Source organism: Meleagris gallopavo, chromosome 5 (assembly GCF_905368555.1).
Source record: "Meleagris gallopavo chromosome 5, MGAL_WU_HG_1.1, whole genome shotgun sequence".
NCBI lineage: Eukaryota > Metazoa > Chordata > Aves > Galliformes > Phasianidae > Meleagris > Meleagris gallopavo.
The window spans coordinates 17,567,765-17,588,132 of record NC_139408.1 but is presented as its reverse complement, the minus strand read 5'-3'; the positions used below and the strand labels follow the sequence as shown (position 1 = coordinate 17,588,132).

Sequence of the window (20,368 nt, the reverse complement as noted above, 5' to 3'; positions counted from 1 at the left end):
TTCCTTATAGAAAAAGCCTAGAACATATAACTTTCTTATTCTTTGCTGTCTTAAGACTTTTGAGAAGGAAAAAAGTTGGAAAGTGCTTTTGGGAAAAGTGTTACTCAAAGCTTTTCTGTGTTTTGAGACAGAACTTGAAACTTACTTGTAACTTATGCCTCATACTCAAGTGTCATAAAATATAACAGGAATTTTAACACTGATAATTAAAGCTAAAACTAAACATGAAGTAGTATTTTATGTGAAATACTCATGTCTGTAAAATTGAAAGGAACTGTCAAGTCACTCAGATTTTTTGTGGCTAGAGCTGCAGTCAGTTTCCAGGAAATGCAGGTCAGTGGGAGTATAACTCCTAGAGAGTAGAGCATGACGGAAACCCTAAGGGATCCTTTAAAACTAATTTGAAATTTAAAACTGAAGTCAGGAATGTTGACAGAAGTGTATTCTAGAACCATTAATCATGAGATCCCAAGGAAGGCTGATATAACCCCTTGTATTACCATGAAATGTGCCAAAACATGATCACAGTATTGCGCAAGAAGAAGGTACATTTGTTTCAGGCAGTTTATAAGGAGTAAGTAGTCCAGCTTGGTTGGAGTATTGTGGGGAAGCACCACGTGTGCTTGTCCTGCTCTTGCACCCTTCTCTGGTTTGGCCCTTTCAAAGAAGTAGAGTGTTGGATCTAAGCCAGCGTGGCTGTACATGTGTCATGTTATATCATACATACAATATAACACATTTGCTAAAAATGGGAGGAAATTCCTGTTTGATGCATGCCAACTCTGAGATAGAGACTGATTATCAGGCTTTATGAACTAGTTGAAATGCTTCATCAGCTGGAGAAGTTCATTATTGTTATATATAGTTATGTTTTTCTACATTCACACCATTATCTTAAATCTGAATAAATCTGGATTGACCTTTTCTACCTTTTTTTTCACTTGACCTATTTGCTAACCTTGGAGTTATTTTTCCTTGTTACTGTGGTTGTCTGCAAGAATACTGACTGCCTTTAGCAAAAGCATTTGAAAAATTATTGTTTGAAAATAAAAGCTATGGAGAGAGGTAGCATGGTTACTAACAGTGAAAATTACTCATTTTGTGTGAATGCTTTATTAAGATTCTTAGAGAGAAAATTCTTCTTTCTGTGTGCTTTGGTGGGAATAAATAGAAGAGGCTAGAACTGCTACTGATTTGGGTGGACAAACACAATCCTAACAAGCATAAGTATTCTAGTTACTTGCACATATTTGTTCAGTCTGTTTATTTGTTCAAGGCTCATAGTATGAGCAATGAATATTAATATTTTCATGCTGCAGGCATAGATTGCTCACAGGCTTGATAATTACAACTGAAAATTGCCATTAAGTATCAGGTATAAGTGGAGTGTGCTGCAACCCAAAAGACTAATGTGATTGATGGAGCAGCTGTATGAAGGGTAGGATTCTGCATTATAAAACCTTCATGTTGTGTACCAGAATTACACCTACATAAATGTTTCATGTTTAGTTTTCATTTTGTCATGTGTTGTTATTATTATTCTTTTAAATACAAATGATGTTAATTAAAATAAGGGAATAAAGCTTTTCTTTTTTTTGAATTTCATTATGCCATCCTCCTCCTCCAGCATGCTGTTTTCTCCCTACCAATACAAATGCAAGAGAATAGTAACATTTCTTTTAAAAATGATAATAATAATAATAATAAGGAAAAGCCTGTATACGTGCATTATGCTGTATTCAAGTGTAGGATTGTGCCCTTATGATTTGGGTTTTTTTCCTTCTTACCCTATTCTGAGATTTCTGTATAAAATAAAATCAGATTTTACTGGATGATTTATATTTCCAGGAAGTTGGTTTCGACTTCCTTTTTTTTTTTCCATGTCAGTATGTTAATTTAATGGTTATGTCCCAGCAACTGAAGGTATAAATAGGGAACTCGGGTACTACTTCAGATTGTCTAATCTCTCATACACCCCGAAGAATATAATGTTATAATATCAAGTTGAATTAAAACTAACTATAAGAATGTGGACTGAGACAAAGATATATAGAAAGTCTCTCTTTGCTTCTACATTGAGAAAAAATACATAATTTCTCTGTGTCATGAAATTTGATGGTTTTGGTTTTTTTTAAACCTGTATTTCTTTATTATGTCTTCCTCTACAAACTCATGGAGGTATATAGCATTGCTGTTCTTTTTAAAATAAATTGCTTCTTGTCCCTTATAGTTGTGGTTAATCTTTTGGGCAACTCTGTCAATCATAGGGCTGGAAAAAACAGCACAATCTTTCCAACTTTCTAAGGCATATCAAATCACTTCGTAACTGATTTTTTTAAAAATTTAATTTTTTTTTTTTTTTTTTTTTTTTTGGTAACTTAGAGAAGCACTGTTCATTTTTTACACAGGTTGTCAAGTATTCAAAATCCAGAAAAGACAACTTGATTACTTGTTCAAAAGTGTGAAACATCTTTATAAGTCGAGGAAGTTATATGTGCTGTCAGGTTTTACTATCATCTATAATAATGTCATTATGCAACGGAGATCCATGAAATATAGGAATTAGGAAGTGCCTATACATCTCTTCTGACATGTTACAGTTTAGCATTAATCAAAAGATGAATGTAAATGGATAATATGTAACACTGCATTTTGCATGATCAAATAGGCTTTTACTGAACTCTGTAGAAACAGCACTGATGCATGAGGTGAAACACAAATAAATGGATACAAAGATATGAGATATGAAAGACAAATACAGGCAATGGAGGTATGTAGTGTATCACCAAAGCATCTTCTTTTTCTTTCCCATTCCTCTTCTGGGCCTGAGGATAACAAACTCAAGAAGATATGGGTATACTGAGTTAGACATTCAAACATGGAAGAAAGCTGGAATTCATATATAGTGTTGAATATATTATTCTATTATCTTCACAAATTCTCTTTCCAGATGTTCAGATTTAAAGTAAAATCTTATTTTTCTCTTTGAATTCTACAGGATTGTATGCAGACCTGGTTTTATAATTGTTTTTTTGTGAAATAACAAAATGACTTAGAGCTCCTGTCACTGTGAATGCCTGATGAATTAATTATTATTCTCCAGTATATATATTTTGAATGCATTAAACAGCATTTTGAGGACTTTATTGGCTTTTTTTGGATGGACAAATGTACATCAAAACATATGACAACACAAATTATGTTTTATCCATAAATGTTGTACTGGTGTGATAACTTTGCATCATGATAATGAGAATACTGTTTTGGGAAACAGTTGAACAGTCTAGGTCCACTTTAGGTATAGTAGCTCAATGGAAAAATAAAGTAGGTCTGTGCCCTGATACCCTATGTAAAGAAATGTCTGTGAGTTCCCACAAATGGTGGGTTTTGGGAACAAGGAGAAAGAAGGGGAAAGTCAAAGACAACAAAGAACGGGAGAAATCTTTTTACTTAGCTACTCTATTGTTGGAATCTCATGACCTCAAATATTGAGAAGCAGAAAGGGTGACCCTGCTTTCAGCTCTTCTATGTCATACTATTCAATTCTTCTCCTTTATGTTTTAGTTATTATACCACCATCAGTAGTCCTTGGATTTCCACCTTCATTTACCTTATAAGAAATTGATCGACTTAAAGTTTAAAATTTACAGTATTCTGATATTTCTGTTTTAATGACAGGTTGAGAATTCCTTGAATATAAGACTGTTGAGGTAGTTACCAACTATCTGTTTGAAAATATTTTCTTACAGCTCTTCTCCCAACTACATTTTGCTATAAACTTCCAGATAAGCAAATGTTCTGTATTATAAGGAAAATCATTTAGACTTTTCTTATATGATCATAATGATATTAGCAGAATTGATCAGTTATACAAGGCAGGACAAAATATAGAGTATTTTTGCTGAATATCTACTATATGAGTAAATTGTATTTTAAAAAAAAAGAAGTTTTGTTAGAAGATGGAAATAAGGAAAACAAAATTTAGAAAGCAGATGCATATTCTGCAAAGCAATAAAACTGTTTTTTCACTTAAGTAGACAGAAATTATTTGTTATTTAAAATTCCATTGTGAGAAACCAAGAAAAGATTCTATCAAAGATAATGGCAGTAGATTGTGAATTCTTCTGTAGCATAATAACCTGCTATTGTTCAAAGCTGTATCTTATCAAATAAGAAAAATAACAAATTGTATTGCAATGCAGCAAAAGATGTCATCACATAAGGGAATCTCTGCATGTGATGGCAGGGTATTCAGAAAAAAACAGTTTTCTATGAGTTTGAATATGTGGTTGACTACATCGTGCTGTTTCTGTTTGGGTTGTAGGTGGGTGAGGTGGGGAGGGACCATCCATGTATTTTCCTATCTGCACTGCAAAAAACGTGCTTTTTGTTGTAGCTAGTACCTCTTGAACAAGTAATTCCTGTTCTGTGTGTTACATGAGCTGTGGAAGCTTTTCTGCAAGACCATCAGCTGGATGATCGATGTTTGAGAATAATGAGCAATCAGATACAGAGTCTTCATTAATCTTGAATGCCTTAATTACTAGGGTTAGGCAATTTTCCCAAAATTGTTACAGTGGATGACTATAAATAGTAAGGTTGACCCTTTCTAGCAATAACAGGAAAAGTTTTTCCACTGGAAGTTTCTTACATCTTTCAATAAGATTTGCTATTCACATTATTTAAATTTCACATGGTATTGAGACTGGTAACTTCTGCCCAAAAACAGGTATTCAGAAAAGAAATTCTTTATGTGCTTTTAAAAGGGAATGACCATCAAAACAGAAGAGTTCCTCTTGAATAGATTTCCAGAATACCGCTCTGAGTCTGAACCTACCTACCATACATTGTCTTATCTGGAAAGAAATTAGTGCAATTGCTTTGAGGCATTGTATGTAGATTTATGGAATGGTTTAGATATTTTTAATTGCATCTAGCAAAGTTTAAAAGAGGCTTTGACTTTTGAAGGTGGAGAGGGCCCTGTTGTTTGATTCTTCTAACCTGCAGATATCTCTGTATTCAGTAGCTCTTTTAAAAAAAATAAATTGAAATTTCAAGAGTACTGAGGAGAGGACATAAAAAAAGATTTGAAGAAAAGATTATTTCATTGGCCTACTGAAGGAAGTTGACTTGGTGAGGATAACTTCTCACTAATAGAGCAAGCCTTGAACGGAAGTTTGTAGGCTGAGAAGGCTACTCATTTGATTGCAGCTGTGGTTGTCAGAATCTCAGATGTGATCTGTAAGATAACTTTTCTACTTTGGAAAGCTTATTCCATTTTGTTAAAGCTAAATTATGTCTATATGGGCTGCATAACTGGAGAGAATGAGGAAAATATTTCCCTTTTACATTCTTTTTCTCTACCTTAGGAAAAGATTGACAATATACCAAATATAACTATTTCTGTTTGCAAGTAATGATGATCATTTCCACTAGAGTATACACTATGTGCTTTTTTTTCAGATGGAAATCTGCAATGATACATGCAATACAAACTTGCCTAAATGCATTCTATAGTTCTGATGGTTTCAATCTCTGTATTTGAGTGTTCTGACTTTTGTTTTTGGAGTAAATTTGTGCTTTAAGATAGGGTGCAAATATTCTAGTTGTGAAACACAAGCTAGGTTTCATGGGTTTTGCTAGGAACTAGGGCTTCAACCCTCATTTTCTTCACAAAGGTCTTTATGAAGTATTTAACACTTCTACCTCAAGCACCATCTGATTGGGCTGTTAGCAATGCAGAACTTCTTGCCGTCTTAAAAAGTCTACATGTATGATGGCTTTTATGTTGAATGAGTGCTGAATTCAAATCACAGGTGTCTGTCTGACCAGTCTTTATATTTCCCTTTCTCTATTGGTAAGGCTATAAAATTATGGAAACTCTGACAGCTGTGCACAGTTCTTCAGCCTCAAAATGTTAAGCTACACGAATGGATGAAAACGCATATTTTCTAGTATTTAGTTTTTGCTTAGAACCTTAAGTTTAAGTTTTGTCACAGTACCCCATGAAGAAATATTCTGCATTTTTTAGGATATATTTTGCATTTAACTTTATATACACTGAATCTTGGACTTACACAGCTCAAAGTTAATGTAACGTGTCTTCTTTGTAAATAATGAGCTATTGGTTTTAAAATTACTTGTTTTGTTACCGAAATATAAAATCAGTATTATTCTGAATGCTTTATTATGGAATAGGAACTGTTTCGTTTCAATTTGAGATAGGATATAAATTGATCTTAAGGATTTTACGTACTGAAATTTAGCATAGGGTGATATCAATGTGTTTAAAGCATCTGTGAAGAAACGTTTTTCTGCTTAAGATCAGACCTCTGAACAGACTTGGAACACAATGTCTCCTTTGTTTGTCACTGATAGCTAAACCCTATATGCATTCTGTTGCTGAATATTTGCAACACCTTCAAGATCAAAGAAATGCTGCCAACAAGACTAGTTGAGAGAAAATTTGACCTACTTTTATATTTGGCTTCCTTTGCCTGCCAGAACCAGGTAGATCTGTTCCACAGGTCTTCTTCAGTGCAGATGTCCATTCTGACATTGAGATATGGGAGCACTGTCATTGCAAAGCAAACAAAAATCAGTATTGCAAGTAGTCAGAGGTTAAACACTTTTCTGGTCTCCTCCTTTCTCAGAGGTGCAAGGGAGCTTGCTGGCAGAAGGATTGTGGAGGTTGCAAATTTGGTTTGTGTGTATATGTTTGTTTTCCATCTTTTTTCTGCTGCTAGTTCTTTGCTCTGCAACACCAGAATAAGGGATAAGTTTGCTTTCTGTGCTTGGTTTAAATGACTTTTAAATTGTGCTTGGTTTAAATATACTTGTATATTGTATATTTAAGTATATTTAAGGATATTGCAGATTTCATTCTTCCACATAAATGAGAAGTAATTGGCTAAAAATTTGATTTTTTCAAACCTACGTTTTTACTTCACAGGCTGCAATAAAGTTTTCCTTATGTAGTACATCACTGAAACAGTGTATTAGTAAACTATGTGTCAAATAGTAGAGATCAGTTTGTACCTTATGTTACCAAAAATTCTTGCTATGCTTCTACTTTTCCCTTTGCCCTCTGCCTTACACTACAAAGCTTTGTAACAGTTTAGTATTTCCACTTGCAGTGTGTAAACTGAGATATAAAACTGGCTAGTTGTAAAAATAAGTGTGCTGTAGAGGAAGAGAAAATCATAGGTGCTTTTCATACTTTTCATATGAACAGTCCTGCATATTATGATTAAGTGAGCATACCTTAAAAATGTCAGTGAAGGTTGATTGTGAAGAGAGCTTAGATTTTTCTTGGTAGTGTTTTTTTGTTTGTTTGTTTGTTTGTTTGTTTTTGTAAGTTTGCTTGTTTTGTATAGGTGTGTAACACTGATCAGGTGAACCACACCAAGAAGTTTTCGAAGCACTGCCTGTGTAAGTTTCTGTAGCATGAGGACATTGTTGGAAGGCTTCAAAAATATAGTATAGACTCTTAGGGTTGCAGATTCCATCTCACCCTGATAACCCTGAGCTGGAGTGTTTTCATCTTTCTTGAGAAATACACATTTCTTACTACATCATTATCACAGAAGGAGATACATTCATTGTAAGAAGAGGTAACATCCACATTACAAGAGCTGCTCTGAAAGTAATGCCTTCTATATTATTATGTTGGCTCACTATGTTGAAGATGCATGTTGGTGATATGCCAGTAACAGTTGAACCTTTCCATCAATATTCTGTTACATTTTGTTGCCGTGTGACAGATGGCAGCAGAAGGGCAGTTTGATAAATTGGCGTCTGGCATGGAGGTGCAGATGAAGCAAAGATATCTCTTTGAATTCCTCCTTGCAGAAAAACAGCACCCATGGACACTCATCAATGCTTGATGAACATTTATAGAGATCAAACAGTGGATGTGAGTGCAGTGAGGCAGTGGATGGTACATTTCATCAGTGGTGACAGTGACGTGAAAGACCAGCCACATTCTGGATGGCCATGCACAGCTGTCACACCATGAAATGAAGAATGTCTTGATCAGCTCATCCATGTGAATCCATGGGTTACAACAAGGAAACTCTTTATAGTGATGTGCACTGTCTTTTGGGATAGGAAAGGAGTGTTCTTTTTGGATTTCCCAGTACCTGGACAAAGCATCAACTCTGACCACTACATCATGATGCTGATTAAAGCTGAAGGCTCAAACTTTCAGAATCAAGCCAGAGAAAAAGACAACCTTGCTTTTACAACACAATAGCACCAGGCCCCATACCAGTTTAAAGACCATAGGGCACATTTCCATTCTTGTCTGGACTGTCCTACAACATCCACAATATAGTCCAGATTTGGTAGCGTGACTTCCATCTGTTCAGGCCAATGAAATGTGGACTATGTGAGCAACATTTTCCTAGCAACAGTGCTGTCATAGCAGCTGTGAAACAGTGAGTCCCTTCTGCTGATGCACGTTTTTAAAAGTGCAGTATGCAGACTCTTGATCATCATTGGTGAAAATGCATAGTTAATGATGGTGACTGTGTTGAAAAATAGTGTTTTGTAGCTCAGAATTTGCTATGTATTTGCTGGAAATAAATAGGAGGCAGTACTTTCAGAGTTACATGTATGCAGAAAGGTGAGAGACAATATTCAAAAGCGGTTGGTATTTATGGAAGTCATCTGTTGCTCAGGAAGCTGAAGTCTCCATTGTGGAAGCTTTAACTCACATGTTCAATATTCAATATTCAATAACATTTAAATACTGACTAGTTTGGAAGCCATAATTACATCACCACTTTAGCAATAACATGAAGTTGTATCACTCAGTTGGATTTGGAAAGTCACCAAAAGAGTGGTCTATGATGCGTGAGAGATTTGGAGTTTGGAGGCTGGCCACTGGTGTCCTGATCTCATCATTCTTGCCTTTGTTCAGAGCTTTAAATAAAAAGGTCACACCATTTTTTCTTTCATTAGTTTCCTCCTCCCCTTCTGAATTATTAATGGCACTGAAGGAGCCTCTGTCTCTTATTGTGCACTGGATACTTCAGTGACTAAACTCTGCACAAGACCAGTGGAAACTTTAGTTGGTTAGTACAAATCAAGGAAAAGAAAACAAAACTTGCTTACTGCTTCTTCCTGTATTAAATACTTATATAAGTGTTTTAAAGCCAGTTTAGTTTACCAGTCTTTTGCAGTGCTTACAATTCATTACGATTCATGAACATTTAACCCCTGGCACTGTGCTGCCTAATGGCTTTATACAAAAAAAAAAAAGGATTTTAGATTATTTTTTTTTTTTTACCTTGAGCTTATTTTTCGTAGTCAAATGTTTAAAAACAGTAACCAGTTTAAAGCTTTTACAGATTGTTCTCTGTATATGAGATCTCATTTTAATGTGGATTTATGCATTTTCTTTCTCCTCTGTCTACTTTTTTCTTATCCAATGACAGAAAGATTCCTAAGGCTACTTTCTCTTTAAGGGCATGCTGCTTACATAAATAGACCTTTAAACCATCGTCTTGTTTTATAATATTAATTGTTGATCAGGAGACAGGAATTATTCCTTAGAAACGTGTTTTCCTGATTGTGCATGCCTTGTTACTATTTCAATTATGCAGATTCTTGATGCTGTGGAAATTTGTGCTTGATGACGCCAAGGCAGCTGCACGTTGTTAGCATTGTAGGCTGTCAGATGATCATGTGGGATTCTTGCAGCATGCAACATTCAATAGGATTGAAAAAGGGCTTTTGATGCAAGGCATAGCTTTCAGAATATATTTGTGCCTTTTAGTTAGCTAATATAAAATCATAATATTTTATCTTTAAATTTAAAATGCTGCCTCATTTTTCTTCTGGTTGGTTTCATTTTGGCTTCACTAGAAGATGCATCTGGTACATCCACGATTGAGGAGTTTATTAATGATACTGTCGTTCAGTTCACTTACTTTTTTTCCTTTTAGAGTCCTAGCTAGCCCACAGATTACATGATCACATGCTCATTCAGTCATTCATATAGAACACAAACCACCATGCATGTTTTCTTCTTTCTTTTTCCTCTCTGCCTTTTTTCTTCTCTTTAAGTTGCATTGTCATGTTCTCTTTTATCATCAGGCTTAGTCTTTGTCTTCCCTCCGCTGCTATTTGTATATATTTTCCCATGCTTGGTTACTGCAATATTATTTGATTAACGGGCTGTGATGATGATGAACCTGCACACTGGAGGAGCAGCTACTACAGTGGTGATGAAGGGATGTAATAATGGTCGCTATCCTCGGAATTCTCTCTACAGTGACTGCATTATAGAAGAAAAGGCAGTGGTCCTGCAGAAAAAAGACAATGAAGGATTTGGATTTGTGCTCAGAGGGGCAAAAGGTATGTGCTTCTGTGTGTGTGTGTGCGTGTGTGTGTGTGTGCGTGTGATGTGCACTGGCATGAAGAAATTTATACATCTCTGAATATAAGCAGGAATTATTCTTGGTGCACTTGGTTGCTAGACAACAGGATTCTCTGCATGCTGTACTACTCAGACAGATTTTAGTGCTTTCTGTCTGAAGCAGTTTGCATTTTTACATAGGAGAAGCACTGTATAGTCGTTTTGTGGGGAGAAAGTTTTGTCTGTATTTTTACTGTGATGGTATATGTAATATTTTGTCATTTATCTGTTTTGTTACGCAGTTTACCTAAGGGAAACCTGCTTTCCTTATAAAACCTGCTTCTTTATTTCAATTACAGTCTGTTTAAATAGGTCTGTGAATAGAAATAGACAAGAGAGTGATGTTTTGTTTAAAATAGGTGTGGATCTTCTGCAAGGTGACATTGGTGCAGTTTTAGTATGAAAATATGATCTTTTTTTATATCTTCAGAAGCTGCACGTATGTTGCATGGCCTGTATATTAAACTGCATGCTACTTTTCTCTAGACTAAAATCTAAAATAATGGCATTCTCAAGAGTTAAAAAAAGCATTCTATTTAATGCTTTCCTTCTTAACTTTCAGTCCAGTTTGTTCCTTTTGTATTTTAAAAAATATATATGATGGTATGTCCCATCTCTTGCTCCCCCCCATTTTTCCATGGGTTCTCCCTTGCCTTGCTTGAGCATGAAAAATATTCCTTATCTTCATTCCTGGGACATCATTTTTGCTCCCCCTCTTCCTGCACCTTCAAACCAGCAACACCATAGATTTTCAGTGCTGTAAATGCTTTTCTAATTAAATAAATATTTTTGTAGCTCTACTAAGAAAGCCAGTTGTGCTACCTTTTAGTTAACCCATTGCCACGAGTTGACTGCATCAAACAGAGGTTACTCCCACTGTGCAAGCCCAACTATTTTCCCCTAATTTTCTCTGTAACAGTGAGGGCGCCTCAGGTGAAAGACCCAAGGACTTTTCTGCTGGTCTGTGTACGTGACAGAGAGAGGAAAGGCTGGTTCAAGGGCTGATGTTCCCCCTTTCCATAAGGAGTGCTTTCTTCTGTTATACACGTACATATACATGTACATATCCCTGCTTAGGCTGGCCAAATGCTCTCTTCTGTCTAGTACATAATTCCTTTGTAACTGGGTGTTTCCAGAGTTAGAAGCATTTTGCCAGGCATACAAAAGGTTTACATGAAGTCATACCAAATATCCTGGAATACTCAGAATCCAGCTATTGCCCTGTACAGCTTGATTTAGCCTGTGTCAGTAAAGAAGCATGTATTTTTCTCTCTGAATTGAAGACCTGTGGATTGCTATTGCAGAGATTGCACTCTGTTCCCAGCATTTTGATATTCTTTGAGGCCAAGTCCCTTACTTTTAGCACTCATCATTTTTTAACCATAAATTTGAGTGGCCAGTAATAGGCCGTTAGTTAAGTGGTATTTGCAAGCATTTCCTAACTTTCTTTTTTAATGTGGTATTTATTTCTAAAGCTGACACACCAATTGAAGAATTCACCCCAACTCCAGCCTTTCCTGCTTTACAGTACTTGGAATCTGTGGATGAAGGGGGAGTAGCATGGCAAGCTGGCCTGAGAACCGGGGACTTTTTGATCGAGGTAGGAGATCCTGACATCTAATTATTAGTGCTCTGTTGGGAAAGAGCAGCTTTTCCTTTTATAGAATTTCCTTTGGAAATAGTGTATGATGCTTCTGAAATAGCAAGTTCCATGGAGTAACACCATTAACTATTTCACCCTATCTATTTTTAAAACTCATGCAGCATTTAGAAAAGCAGTTAAAAGAATAATATTCAGTTTACTTGGGAGGTTTCTGTTTGTTCTCTTTGTCATTTGAGAATACAGTGGCAGAGAAACATGAGGATTTTGATACTACTTTGCATTATTGAATTCAAATTCAATTCAGTTTCTATGTTTATTGCAAACTATCAATCATCATATCTAAATATTTTTACAGAGTCACCAAAATTAATGACTTTTTATGATACTATTTCTGCAATCAGAAATATTGGTTTTCTATTGGGAAACTGTGAAGATAAAACAAATGACTTTGGCTTGAAATTAGATATTTACAACTGTGTATTATAAATATAGTCATACGCACACACACAAAAGTGGATTGCAATATAAACTACTCTTTTAAGTGGCATATTTAAACAATGCTTTCATTCATACAGAAAATGTCTTGGTCTTTTCTATTTTGGAAGATTTTTGGTTGGGATTTTAGGTTTTGTTGCAGTAGTTGATTCTCCTTTCTAGTGTTATTGGACAGTTTGCAACAAGATCATGATTTGGGATTTTCTTCCTCTTTCCATACAACTCCTTCATAACCAACAAAGTGATGCTGTGTTCTTCGAAAATAGGCTTTTTAGGGTGGGTCACCAGAATCTCATTTGTAAGATCTGTTGTTTTATTTTTTTAGGGTTTTTTTTTTTTTTTTTTTCCCTTTAGGAAAAAAAATGTCTGCTTTGTTAAATATTTACTGGTACTGTAGCATTTATTTCTGCAGAGCTGGCTTTTCTATTCAGAGGAGAATAGAATGTATAGCTTTCATTTGTTGCCTGCCTGAACTTCCATGGTGACTGAATTTAAATAGGTGTACTGCTTCATACTGTAACAATGAAAGAACAGGCTTTGCAGATTTTTAAATAGATGTGCATTTTGACCAGTGCCGTTTTTCTTACTGCTGTATAGATTTGTGTCTATAACAAACTGTTAGACAATACCTTACAAATTGTACTGATACATACTCTGAGCAAGAAGGCTTTCGAAACTGAGATTTTTTTACTATGGCTTTGAAAAAAAAAGAAAAGCTTTGGTTTTGATTTCTTGATAGGCTTTTAATCTGTAGGAAGTATGAATAGTCTGTACTGACTGACTTCACAGATAGATTTAATGGTGAATAACATGTAACTTAATGGAGAGGATTAGTGGATAACTGTGCTTATGAATTTTTTTGAAAGATTAATGAGAGAATCGAAGAAATCTGGGATACCTAATTCTGCTCGAAGGTTTACCAATTTTGTTGCTAATGAGAGAACTAGAATTAATTGTCCAGACAATCTCCTACCTTTAGCTTGGTAGAACAGTTAAGCATGCACATGTCTTGCTGAATCAGGGCATTAATCCATACTTTGCAAAGGCCAGCATATTTGTAATTAATTTTGAAAAAAGCCATTGTTACACACAAATCAAATCAATTTCTGTGTAATTTATGTACGTCAGGTTATTCTGTCCTGTTTTACTATTAAGAGGATATGATGATCTTAAGAATTCAGAGAATTGTAGGTTTTGGAGACTTCTGTGTTGGAGAAACTGCAGGGTTGTTGGTTACTTCTTTGCACTGAACTGGTAAGATCTTAATATACTCCACCTTGCAGTGCATGGTTACCGTAACTGGTGGATTTAGTCTGTCTTGCTGCCGAATGATTTCTTCCATGACTCTAAAGTTTGTGCTAGTGTGTATAAGTGCCACCTCAACCATTTGTAAGTAACATAATGCATTTATCACAAATGTCACATGAATAATAAAGGAGTCAATGGGCAACTAGAATCCTAATTAGTCTCATTTATAACATTTGCGGTAAGCGACAAGCACTGGGAAAGTGTGAGTCCAGTTTGGCAGAGGGCAAAATGCAAGGAAGAGCAGATGTTTCACACTTGCTTAAGCAGGTTCAGTGACTTGGGGTCGTAGTGGTAAGAGGAGCCTTTTCTCTGACTCTGCTGAACGACAGTTTTGACAGGAAGATAGATCCCTTCTTTGGAAGCAGGAAAGATAGTGAGGGTAGGTGAATAGACGGCATCTTTCCTTCATGTTTAATTATGGTCTCTGGGACTTATAAGGGGGTAAAACAACCACAGCTGCTAAGCAAACTGAAGTAATTTGATGTAGAAGGTGATGCACGTTAAGCAGAACAGATAAAATCTCTATGTAGAAAAGGAAGAAAAGATGTTATCTTGTTTCAGCAGGTACACAGAGCAGATATTATCTGAAAGGGGGCTGGCACACTTTCATCTGATGGAGTTTTTATCAAGTTTTGCGGTTTTTCTGAAACGCTACAAGATACTGGTTTCTCCAACCTGTACAATTAATTTTAATGTAAGACTTCAGAAGCTAATGTTTCAAACTCGCCTGTGGAGATACAGTATTTACTGATTCTTCACTGAAATTTTTGATGATGATATGGCTTTTTATTCTTCCTTCAAATCTGATCATATTTTTTGTGTTGTAATGTGTTTAGTGGCTTTTCTGGATAGAGTTCAAATAAAATGTATTGAAAAAGTACATGACTACTTTCAGAGCTGAAACAGCTAGTGACAGCTTTCATTATATGCTTATTTTCATAAGTAACACACTGTTGACAATTCATGTGATTTTTCTTAGCTTTAGTAAACAAGAAATGGAGTATGACTATGACTTCAATTTTATTAAATGAGAGAGATGTTATGGTTTGCCTTAGTTGCCACTTTTTTGATATTTTAGTAGGTATTTTGTTGAATCTCAATATTTGCTCAATAAAAGAGAGAAAAACAAGTCACCATATCAGTGCAGGTGCTATGAAACCTGAAACATTGTGGAATCCATTAGAGGGATGTTTCAAAAACTTCAGCCATCATTAAGGTATACACTCATTATGAAGCCATTGGAAGTTGTAAATTCATCATTGTGACTGAATGCCTGTAGTATACATGCTCCAGTTTGTAAAGACTTCATCAGAAAATATCAAACTGAGCTATTTGGTTTTATTTAAATCTTTGCAAGAAGGAAAGGCATTAGCTCTGATTCTAAATCTCTCATTTATTAATAATATTTATGTGCCTAACTTTGGTTAACTTTATACACTGTAGAAGTCAAACTGATCATAGAGGAACCATTGAATACCATTCAAAAAGAGCTGTTTTACAACTTGACTCAAAGAATCCTGGGGTTTAGGGGCTCTGTTGTTTAGTTGATTTATTTAGTTTTTGGGAGTTTTTTTTTCTTTTTTCTTTTTTTTTAATATTTGCTTTGATGAAGTGTATAACTGTCTTTAAATAAAGAGATCCATTAATGTAGAAGTGGGCTTTTTGTGTGTGTCAGAATATTATTATTATTATCATATGGTATAGAAGATATGGACTATCTTATTAAATTAAAACTCAGTGGATTATTATGAACACGTGAAAAATCTTTTTTACTTTGGGAGTGACAGAGCATTGGAACAGGCAGCCTAGAGGGGTTGTGGAGTCTCCTTCTCTGGAGATATTCAAAACACACCCAGATACTTTCCTGTGCAGCCCACTCTTGGGAACCCGCTTTAGTAGGGATTTGGACTCCATGATCTCAAGAGCTTCTTTCCAACCTCTGTGATTAAAGTACTTGTTGTTGTATCTATGAATGTATAGCTGTTTTGCAGGTGTTGCATGATGTGATAGATGGGGATTTTTCATCTATCACAGTACATATTTCATATCAAACAACACTATAATACCAGTACTCAGTAATGAAAGTAATTCTGCATTCTTTGACTAGAATAATGCTTTTCTTCTCTGAATGAGGCATTGCATTGCATTTTTGTGCCATAAAATCACTTATTTTTTCAGGTAAATTGAAGTGTTACTATTATCAGAGTAGGATGGCTACTTATTTACATTCAAATGAAAATTTAAACTAGTAAAACCAACGTATTACATACTTATAAAAAGAAGGAAAGCAAAATCCAAGGTTTGATTTGAGAATCAAAACCAGAGGTGATACTAGAAGAAATCCCATCACCTTGCAGTACAGCTTAGTTGGCATACGTACTGAATCATGCCAAATGGTCTGGAGTATAACTACCTCTATCTTACTTAAAGGCTTATAGAATTCAGAAACGCAAACTTTTTTTTAAACAATATTAAGTGGAAAATAGACAAAATGTATCATTTACAGCACTATTTTATCACTTTGCAGACAAAGGTGTATGACTATGTAAGAAGTAGTGATAAAAATTCAAGAAGATATTTTGAATAACAGGAATACTTTCAGAACAAAAGCTAAAAACATATGCACATGAGTAACTTCAGGTTCATATTTACCAATAGCTCAGATATTTATTTTATTCCAGTAAATGCTTCACACAAATTTCAAAAATTATCTGAAAACTAAGTGTTTAACTGTGTTGTTGTAACTATAGCCATTATGGCAAGCATAGCAATGTTATGCCTTATATTAGCAAGGGTTTACAAAGCCTGTTACTGAGTTCCTTGAGCAGTCGAGAAATGTTTGCAACCCCAAGTAAGCTTCAGTAACTACCCCAAGTTTTCTTTCTTTTGTGAACCCCAGCTTCTATCACCAGATGTAAATATATAAATATTTTTTTGTGGAAGCTACATGGAGGCCATTTTTTTTCTCTCTCTGAAATAAACTGAGATTTTATTATTGTCTTCATAATAATATAGGTTATCACATTGCAGTTTTTTTGCAGTTGTTTTCTGAAAGTTTGTTCATATCCTCCCAGAAGTCTGAACACCAGCTTGATAAGAGCAGTTTAGTAACAACTTCCATAATTTTGTGTGTAAAAGGAGAAAAGAAGAAGACTCTTCCATTTTATTTTTTTTTTTGGTGGACCAAAGAGTAAAGTTCACCCTACGTTGCAGACTTGTTTTTTTTTTTTTTTTTTACTGCCAACTTGGTTGTTCCTCCTGTGTATGCAGCAAGCCTCCTTTCTCACATGTTATGCAGGGCAATGGTAATACTTGTGATGGAGTTCCCTGAGCCCTTCTGTTCCTACACAAGATCATATTCAGGCTTATGTTTAACAGTACAAACAATGCTCTTGCAGATTTTTAAAGAGAGATTTACCAAAACTGTAACAGTACTGCAGTATTTTAGCATACACACAATATAGCGCACACACGTACATAATACATATAATGAATAGTTTGTATGTACGTACATACAAACAGGTTATTGAAGTGTAGCAGGGCTCTCCCTTACATGCAGCTCTGAGGTACAGCAGACCCTGCACATCTACAATGGGCACCATTTGAAAAAAAATCTGTATGTTTAATTGATACTCTGTTTCATTCAACCAACCATTCAAAGATAATTTCTGTTTAGTCATAATCCTCTTGGGGTCTTTTCTAAATGATGGCTACAAAACAGAAGTATTTTTCTTGAAATCTTAAAAAATCCTGGGCTTTTCTTAAAATGAAAGTTGTCAGAGTCCAAAGGAAACTTACTTTCTGTATGTTGATTTTGAAACTCTTACTGCTGAAGTTTAACTGTAGATGTACTAGAGACATTGGACAATGGGGTCTTGGAAGAACAGCAGCCTTGATGTTAGTGATTGAGAGTCCACTGTATCTGAGCAGACTCTGCCCAAGCAGATCAATTTTTCAGTTGATGGAAAATTATTTTGCTTTCTTTCCACTTAAGCTCAGTGAGAGAGGGTTTGAGTTTGTATTGTTTTGTTTGTTTGCTCGCTTTTTTATTTTGTTGTTTTAATGGATAATAGCAGCTGAATGAAAGAATTGTACCTTCAAAGCGTTTTGGATTTGCACAAAAGCACAGTAGAAAAATGACAACTCTTTGGGATTTTTCTTTTTATCTTCTTAAATTCAGCCTCTAACCTGCAGGAAATGATGGTATTCCAAATGTGCTCAGTGTGATAATAAAAAAGATGAACCAATCTTGTTTTATTCTAAAAATACATTAATAAAACTGTTAGCTTTGTTGGCATAGATGGAAAGGGGCAGACAAAAAAGAATTTGGTTCTTATAAGAGCTCAGTTATTCATGCCTAAGCAAATAATGCTTTAAAATAAGACTGAAAAGCAGAAAGAAAAAAAAAAAATCATTTTGTTGTTGTCAGACATCAAAACCAGACCACAATAAAAATTCAGAAGTGTTTTTCTTTAGCCTTGATTTTACATGAAGTAGGTATTGTGCTTGTAATCCCAAGGTGCAAGATAAAATGGCGGTATTTATCTGGTTTACAAAAAATCTAACAAGTACTTATTTGATACTGAAAACTGAATCAGCAGTAGCTCTGTGTCCATCCAGTTCTTTGTGATGAGTCTTACGGCATTTTAATCTAGACTACACTGTTTTCAAGAGAAGTTTGCTAGCATTAACATTCTGAGAGATTCATTCAAAGCTCATGGGACATAGGTGGAATATGGAACTATCCACAGGGAGCTTTTTGACTTCTAGTGATTGTGATAACCACCATTTCCCTCACTTCCTACTAAAAGATCCTCTAAAAATAGCAAATTTGTTTAAACATAAACTGCTTATAAACATCCAGTTCCTGACCACCTAGAAGTGACTCCATAAATATAAATGCAGTTTTTAAGGTATAGTTAAGAAATTTCCAGAAGACATTATATTAAAATTAATTCCTCTGAAGCCTGTTGGCTTTTTTTAGTCTTTGATACTATGGAAACCTGGTTGCTGGAATGGAGCTATAAGAAAAACAGTACTTGTGCCTGATATTTTAGGGGAGAAAATACAGTTTCTTCTCACTGGAGGAAGTTTCTACAAATCTGCTTCGTACAGGTGAAGGGAAATATATAAGTTGCTTCAAATGGTGGAGTATTGATTGATAAACTCCTACTGTTGAGTGGTGCAGCAGAACTATTCTAATACATGATTATTTTTTTTTTCTTTTTCTTGCTTTCAGGAAGCTTTTCAGTGTTTCAGTTTCTTTTTCTTGCTTTTCAATATTTCAGTTTAAGTCTCTCCTATGTATCAAGCAAGAGAAATACTATTATATGGTGTTGCGTGTGAGGGTGTATGTTTTTGTGGTTGCTTTGATTGTCTTATTTACTATTTAGTTTTTGTTAATCTGAGACTGGCAATCAGCTATGTGAGATTGAGTTCACCTAGTAGTTGTGTTTCACAAAACAGAAGTCTGTCCAGACATTAAAAAGAGGTTGCTTGACACCTGATTTCACATACTTTACAAGCAGTAACCCTACCCTCTCTCCCTACCAAACTTCCTAACCAAACTTTCTATTTTTTTTTTTAGAAATAGCTTAATTTTCCAATATTTGCAGTCTCAAAGGTGATGAATGACCATCCCTGAAGGTGTTCAAGGAATGTTTAGATGTCATACTAAGGGGCATGGTTTAGTGGGGAAATGTTGCTGGTAGGTGAATGGTTGGACCAGTTGATCTTGGAGGTCTTTTCCAATGTTGGTGATTCTATGATTTACTGTCACCTCTGCATCTGAAAAAAGCAAACAAAAACTTGAGAATTAACGAGTATTCATTTGATTTTCTATTTTTTCAAAACCATAGCCTTTTAACTTAGACTGTGGCACGAGGTTCCTAAGCTGTTTGAGATGTTTCAGAGGGTCCAGGTAAAGCACTTCATGCTGGTACACAGAGCAGACTCCCCACTGCATTTTTAGGCGTACTAATAACTGCAGAAACACTTGTAATTTGGGGAAATTCAGAATTTTTGAATCCAAACTTCTAGTAGAAGCTCTGTGTTCCTTTTGTTACTATTTTACATTCGAATTCTGTCATATTTCCTCTGTAGGAGAATGAACCATGGGTTCCAGTCTAATCAACAAATTACTGAAAAAAGCAGAAGGCTTTAATCCCTGCTTCTTTTCTCATCTGTGTATGGTGGTAAATGTAAGAAAAATCACTAACCTCCCATTCTAATTCAGTTCCTTACATATTATTAGGGTATGTATTAAGAGACTAAGGGTCTCTCACTCTACAGATTGTAGAAGTGATAAACACGAGGCGAAGAGGGCAGAAGTGTTGAGAAACAACCCAGTGATGAACTTCTTGCTGATTTTAATAGCTAAAAAAGAATTAAATTGTGGAGGTATGCTAAGCCGGATATGAGTTAACTGGTGGCCATATCTCTGAGCTGCTGTGTTCCTCTGTGGTTAGTTTCAAGTTATGAAGGAAAGCAGTAAGTGGGAATTTAATAAAGAAGATGGCTTCCAAAGACTCAAAGCCTTG

At 35.2% G+C, this 20,368-nt stretch overlaps 1 protein-coding gene across 5 annotated transcripts in view; it reads left to right on the top strand.

Moving 5' to 3' along the window:
- The window catches only part of SHANK2 (SH3 and multiple ankyrin repeat domains 2), a 344,905-nt gene that overhangs the window by 204,063 nt on the left and 120,474 nt on the right, over window positions 1-20,368 (top strand). For all 5 annotated transcript variants that reach the window (XM_085224519.1, XM_085224521.1, XM_085224520.1 and 2 more), the window contains 2 exons: window positions 10,280-10,362; window positions 11,899-12,023. In XM_085224519.1, the coding sequence (XP_085080645.1) occupies window positions 10,280-10,362; window positions 11,899-12,023 (208 nt within the window). The remainder of the gene's footprint in view (window positions 1-10,279; window positions 10,363-11,898; window positions 12,024-20,368) is intronic.